Source organism: Amborella trichopoda, chromosome 3 (genome assembly GCF_054954075.1).
Source record: "Amborella trichopoda isolate Santa Cruz 75 chromosome 3, AtrichopodaSantaCruz75HAP2 v2.0, whole genome shotgun sequence".
Lineage (NCBI taxonomy): Eukaryota > Viridiplantae > Streptophyta > Magnoliopsida > Amborellales > Amborellaceae > Amborella > Amborella trichopoda.
Window position 1 is genome coordinate 49,342,585 of NC_142338.1, and position 6,998 is coordinate 49,349,582.

General features: G+C 37.3%; 1 protein-coding gene across 1 annotated transcript; it reads left to right on the forward strand.

Moving 5' to 3' along the window:
• The first annotated feature begins 1,279 nt into the window (after positions 1–1,279).
• Positions 1,280–5,797, forward strand: LOC18429079 (glutathione hydrolase 2). Its single transcript, XM_020664350.2, has 7 exons — positions 1,280–1,448; positions 2,599–2,939; positions 3,375–3,893; positions 4,035–4,270; positions 4,538–4,805; positions 4,882–5,019; positions 5,350–5,797. The coding sequence occupies exons 2-7, from the start codon at positions 2,610–2,612 to the stop codon at positions 5,593–5,595; spliced, it is 1,737 nt and encodes a 578-aa protein (XP_020520009.2). The 5' UTR covers positions 1,280–1,448; positions 2,599–2,609; the 3' UTR covers positions 5,596–5,797.
• Positions 5,798–6,998: the final 1,201 nt, after the last annotated feature.

Sequence of the window (6,998 nt, forward strand, 5' to 3'; positions counted from 1 at the left end):
TTTGTTTATTATAGTGTTAGAATGAGATAGCATGTGGGCCCTGAAAAAATTCTCCATCCGAGATGTGTTCTAGTAAAGTGAGAAATAAGCAAGGTTTAGCTAAGGCGTTTCCCATAAATGACACACAGCAACGCCACCTAGTTGCGGTAAAAAATCGGCAAGGGTTCCCACATCATTATGGACGAGCGTTGGTAAAGAAGCTAGTCCAAGATAATAGCATTTGTATAGTCACATGCGAAATGAATACATTAAGGAAATGTAACTGTAACACTAATAGGTAACAAGATGAGAGAAAGATAATAGAGTTAGGTGGGCTGGCCATGTGTGGCGCAGACCCAGTACAACACCTGTTAGGACTTGTAAATTAGTTCAAGTAGAAAGCTAAAAGAAGGAAAAGGGTAGGCCCAAAACAACATGGTTGGAAGCAGTAAGAAAAAATATGGGGTCTTATGGCCTCATTGAGGGTATAGCCTTCAATATAGAAGAATTACAGACCAGGATTCGTGTAGCCGACCCCAATTAGTTACGAAAAAGATTTGATGATGATGATAATAATGATAATGAGATATATTCTGGTGCGTGGGTCACATGGAATGGAATGTTCATGCCAACAGTACCCGTCTCATATCCAAAGGGACCAGCGAAATTCCTCGTTTTAAGCAGTTCACTATTTCCCATAAAAACTATATGTGATTTTCTCGAGGCGTCTAGCAGCATGATCGTAGTTCTTGTAGCCATTTGTTATATGTGATAATATTTTCATGAAAGCATTTTTACATGAAAAAACTTCCCCATCTGATTAGTTGTAGGAAGTTTTTTTTACACCAATTAATTGCCGATTGGTGTGAAAAAAAGTGCTAGACCAATTTGTGACAAACAAAACTTACACACTTAATCATATGGAGGAGTTCTGTCATTTGAAAATACTATCACAATATCTTTTTTTTGGTACATACCAAATATGCCCTTGGAAGAAAGCTTTAACACTCCTCATTTTATTTTATTTTTTGGGGTAATTTATGGAAAGACAAGCCCCTACCCCATATTTCAAATAGATTAAAAGTTAGATTTTTAAAAGTTTGACTGGGGCTTGATTGGTTATTTTTTATGATAATAATACTAGGGATTGATTGGTTGGCTGTTGACCTCAACGGTTCCTTCAAGAATACTATCCGATAAGGAGAAGTATAATATTAGAATCATATATTCACAAGAGTAAATATAATATTATAATGAAACCCCCAATTAATGCCTATAAATACCCTATCTCTCTCAAGTATCAAAGCACCATCACTCTCTTGATGGTCCTTGGATAGCCTAGAGCTAATCTTGGTCCATTTGTCTTTGTTCCTCCTCTTTGTTGTGCTTGTATCTGTGTGTTTGTGCCCATTTATAATTGACTCCCAGATACTATCCTTCATTTGCCTCAGCTCCCTGATCCCACAAAGGTATAATCTTCCCGATTTTGGTCCTCTCCCCAGGGGTTCTTTATCTCTCTTTAATATAACTCGGCTAACGGTTCGCTATTTTTTGAGCAAAACACTTTCAATGGTATGTTTGGTTTATATGAAAATGTTTTTTAGAAAATATTCTCATATGAAAAATTCTGTCATGCAGTAAGTGTTGAATATTTTTATATTAATTAAATGCCTAATACTAAGATTAATTGGTATGAAAATATTTCCACACTTGACTGGATGAGATAATTTTTTCATGTGAATTCATGCGAACCAAAAGTGCTTCTCCCTGGTTATTTCATTCCACTTGGTATAAATATCGCATTGCTCATGAGCCTTGAACCTTACAACAAAGGCTCCAATCCCACACCCACAACTTTTTGACGCTTTGAAAAATGCAAAATAAAAGAGACGCGTTAACAAAGCAAGAGAAGTGTTCAAAAAGCAAACTCCTGCAGCCTTCATTTATTTATTTATTTATTTATTTATTTATTTTTATGTATTAATAGAGCTTAAAAAGAATGGTTTCGATGGTCTATCCACTACACCACCCTACTAATAATATAAAATATGGATGGATTATTTTATATATTTATTATATTTTCTTTTTTAAAAAACAACTGAACAGAACTCTGGGTGAGGTACTCAGACTAGCCCCGAGTAAAAGAATGGTTAACAAAGCGACGCGTTAACAAAGCAAGAGAAGTGTTCAAAAAGCAAACTCCTGCAGCCTTCATTTATTTATTTATTTATTTATTTTTATGTATTAATAGAGCTTAAAAAGAATGGTTTCGATGGTCTATCCACTACACCACCCTACTAATAATATAAAATATGGATGGATTTTTTTATATCTTTATTATATTTTCTTTTTTAAAAAACAACTGAACAGAACTCTGGGTGAGTTACTCAGACTCGCCCCGAGTAAATCGCGTCGGCCATAGGCGGAATTAAAAGGGCCTAATTATCATGGAGAACAAAAGAGAAAACACTTCATTTAGTTCATGCTTTCATTTGATATTCATAAAGTAGCAATGCATCACTCCCATAGTTATTTATGAGTGAAATGATAGAACATACTGAGAAAATAATGAATTTGAGGATTTAATAGCAGTGGGGCTGAACCTTTGCTATTTTGCAGCATTTGCCGAAATGTGGGCATCCTTAATTCTCTTGTTGGTCCTATTCGAAGGAATTTCTTGCCAATCAGTTCCGGGAACACTGATAAACAGGAAAGAGGTGATCACAGAAGAACATGGTGTTGTGGCGGCAGATGATGGTCGTTGTTCCCAAATTGGCAGCACAATTCTTCAAAGAGGGGGCCATGCAGTTGATGCATCAATTGCCGCTGCATTCTGTCTCGGTGTTGTTAGCCCGGCATCAAGTGGAATCGGTGCGGGTGGTTTGATGTTGATTCGATCTGCAAATGGGCTTGTGGAAGCCTATGACATGCGAGAAACTGCTCCAGCAGCAGCTTCAAGGGTAAAATAACGACAGAATTGCTTATTTTCTATTTTAGCAAAGAAAGTTTTTTTCTCCCTAATTTCCATTTAATTCTTTCTTTCATAGCCTAATGAGACTTTTAGACTTATGAGGCATGTAGAATCTACTTAGGTTATAAAAATGGCACCAGTGGAGTTAACATAAAATATCTGATACAAAACAACAACATTACTTTTTGTGCCCTTCTTCTGAAACTTCTAGATAATAATGTACCATAGATAGATCAAGTTCGATATATTGTGCGCGAGTTAAGGGTGGGTGAGTCAGTTGGGAGAGGATCCCTACCCTTTGTAGGAATTGAGCCTTGGGACGTAGCTTTTCAAATCGTCAAGCACTAACCAATTAAGCCCGAGCTCTTCTGTTGAACAAACAAACCTGTAAATGATTTACTAACGGAAAGCAATATGTTTATAGGATATGTATGCCAATGATCCCTCCGCAAAAGAACAGGGAGGACTAGCTGTAGGAGTTCCTGGACAAGTATTAGGTCTCTACCAGGTGTGGCAGAAATATGGCAAGCTCCCATGGAAGGAACTTGTGGAACCTGCAATTGCACTAGCAGGATTGGGATTTAAGATATCTCCTTATCTATATTATCAAATGACACAAACAGAGGCAGCAATACGACAAGATGAGGGTCTAAGAGAGAAATTCATGGAATATGGGGAACTCTTGAAGATTGGAGACATTGTTCGTGATGTTAAACTTGCGAGAACATTGACGGAAATTGCAATTCATGGACCATCGGTGTTTTATGATGGTCCAGTAGGGGTCGATTTGGTTCATGATATCAGAGAGAAAGGAGGGATAATCACAATGGAAGACTTAAAAGGTTATGTGGTCAAACAAAGGAAGCCAATTTTTGCAAAGGTCATGAACCATGAGATTTTTACCATGCCTCCACCTTCTTCTGGTGGCGTTGGCCTGATAATGGTGCGTAATTCTTCTCGAATCACCATGGATGACTCTTGTCCAATTTATTCATCTAATAAATCAATCCCATTTTTTCCTTTTTACGTGTCTCATTTTTTTGTTTATTGCATGAGAATATGAAGAATGCATTTTATGTCGCAGGTTTTGAATGTACTTGCTCAATATGGTAGTGCTGAAGCCCTTTCTGGAACCCTTGGACTTCATCGATTGGTTGAAGCGATGAAGCATATGTACGCAGAGAGAACCAATCTAGGTGACCCAGACTTTGTGAATGTTGAACCTGTTATATCTCAAATGCTTTCCCTCAAGTTTGCAAGAGAGGTGAAGAATAGAATAAATGATAGCACAACTCATGACCCCAATTTCTATCTTGAAAGGTAATAATAATTGTTAAAGCTTTAACATTAAACACACACAAACACAAAAAAAAATAAATAAATAAATACAGGAAAGCGTTTCATTCAAGCTTCATATCTCACTAGCTACCAACTCAAAACTTAGAGTGGTGAGGAATTCCATAGAAAACCATTGAGCCCTCTTTCTCTCTCTCTCACATTTGTCATCAATGTTGTATTGCACTTTGAGGGACTTTTTGCATTTTAAACTTTCAATTTCAAAGCGAATTTATCGGTTGTTTCTTGCAGGTATAACCAAACCATAGACCATGGCACGAGTCACATGAGCGTGGTTGATAGTGAGAGAAATGCAGTTGGCTTGACGAGCACTGTTAATAATTTCTTTGGAGCATGGTTTCGGTCTCGAAGAACAGGCATGATACTCAACAATCAGATGGATGATTTTTCCATCCCTTCAAATACTACTTCAAATACCACCATGCCTCCGGCTCCTGCAAACTTTATCGTGCCACACAAAAGGCCCTTATCCTCCACAATGCCCACCATAATCCTCAAGGTCAGCTCTCTCTCTCTCTCTCTCTCTCTTGAATGAGAATTACCTTCTTACTGCATTTCCCATTTATGTTGTACAGAATGGGCAACTTAACGCTGTGATTGGTGCAAGTGGAGGACCAAGAATTATTCCTGCAAACATACAGGTCTTTTTGAATCATTTCGTTCATAACATGGACCCCTTTTCTGCGATTTTGGCACCTCGAGTCTACCATAGGGTATATTTCTCTTGGCCTTCGACTTCTTCATATGGTTTACTTCATTTTTTGTAGATGAATAGGTTAGGTTGCATTTTATTACCACAGAGAGGTAGCAGTGAAATGTGTCCCTCTGATATGGAGGGAACAAAATCATGACTTTTGAGTCCTATAAATATAGTTTTCCAACAAAGAGAAATCAAAGAGAGAGATAGAGATGAGTTGTAACTTCTGATTGGTACAAGGAGTTCGACTGGTTTTGGGGACCTCACTCTCTCTTTGACGAAGTGAGAGATATTATTGTTTGTGTTCTTGAACATATTACAACTTAGAAATGTTTTTGTTTTGCAGCTCATACCTAACTTTGTGGAATACGAGAAATGGGACACAGTGAGTGGGGATCACATTGAGGTGAGCCTTCGCGATAGGTTAGGGCTAGCAAGGAAGGGTCACAAGCTTCAAGCCTTAGCATTTGGGGCCAAATGCCAATTTGTGGTTCAGCACCTCCCCATCATGGCAAAGGGAAAGAGCATTATTATGGGGAATCTTACCGCCGTAAGTGACCCACGAAAGGGAGGTTTCCCTGCCGGTTACTGATCGCTTTCTCCATCTCATTCAAGCCTGAGGATTCAAGCCCATTACCGGTCTTATAAGAGTTTCTGGGCTTTGCCCTGCTAAATAAACCGTCTTCAGGCGATCTGGGGTGGCAACTTCATTGTTATTACTATTAATTGTTAAGGGCGAAATTAATCTCGTGTGTTAATCAATCTAAATGTGCTCATGTTGTTTTACATTATAAGTTCTACTTCATGGGTACATCCCAAGCGCCTAAGTATCCATCCAAAACTGGCCCAAGTGCACAATTGTTGAGTACTACTTTGAAGGGGTTCCTCAACTCCTTCTCTCTCATTTTGTTGTAAGAAAGATTAATTCCCTCCGGCGTATGATATTTTTAACAAATTTTCACATTTCTTGATAGAAATTGCAGATTTTTAGTATGTTAAAAATTTTATCCCACATTTTTGTAGATTTAAAATAAAAAATTTCTCTCCACTAGAAAAATTTTAGAGATGTATTCCAACAAAACATTCTCCCTTTTCATTTGTGAAAAACTATCACTGATCACCAGTTCCTTGTAAGAATTATTTACAAGTTTTTGTAAAATAAAATTTTCATTGTTTCATGCTTCTTAAATTTATTTTTATTTTTATCAAAAAGCAATAATTATTTAGACGAATAACATGTTTTTATAATCATCTGGATTTATTTTATTTATGAATTTACTTCTTTAGTTTACCAGTCATATGATCTGTAACCCCTAAGTCTATTATCCAAGAAAAGGTATTATAGTAAGACTTGAAAGTACAATGATTACCTTTGTTTTGAGAGGAGGAAATTGGATCCTGTATAGAGGAAGAACTACTCCTGTCAATTAGTTTATGAGAATAATCACAGTTGCACCATTTTAAGTGGTTGCGGCCTTAGTAGCAGATCTGTTGGTTGTTCTGTAATTGGTGGGACTTAAGTGTTGGTACAACGCCCAACGCCTGTCCTTCACATATCCCATGTTGTTGCAGTGGTCACATCTTGGATGCTTTCTATTAACGCAACCCCTTCCACCACCGCAATAATTAGTAAAGCCTCTACATCCACCATTAGTTTCATATTTTATGGTTTCATGCTTTTCATTGGTAGTAACCAAGGTAGATTTCTCAATATTTTCTTCAGGGGTTTTGAAGCCAAGACTCATCATTTTCTTCCTATTTTTTTTCGTTGAATGGTAGCACAAACATTTCTAAATGAGGGTAATTCTGTAGTCATTAAGATTTGGCTCCTAATGGATTCAGATTCATTATTTAACCCAGCCAAAAAATTAAATATTTTGTCTTGCTCAGCACATTTTTGCAAGATTGCCAAGTTAGTAGTTGTAGGTGAGTACATTGCAACTCATCCTAAGTACCAAGGTGATATTGTTTTGTTGGCCATACATTTCCTCAATA

Coding starts and splice junctions, on each gene's coding strand:
- LOC18429079 (XM_020664350.2), top strand. CDS start 2,610: ATGTGGGCATCCTTAATTCTCTTGTTGGTCCTATTCGAAGGAATTTCT. Junction 3,894..4,034: donor GTGGCGTTGGCCTGATAATG/GTGCGTAATTCT, acceptor TTTATGTCGCAG/GTTTTGAATGTACTTGCTCA. Junction 4,271..4,537: donor CCCAATTTCTATCTTGAAAG/GTAATAATAATT, acceptor TGTTTCTTGCAG/GTATAACCAAACCATAGACC.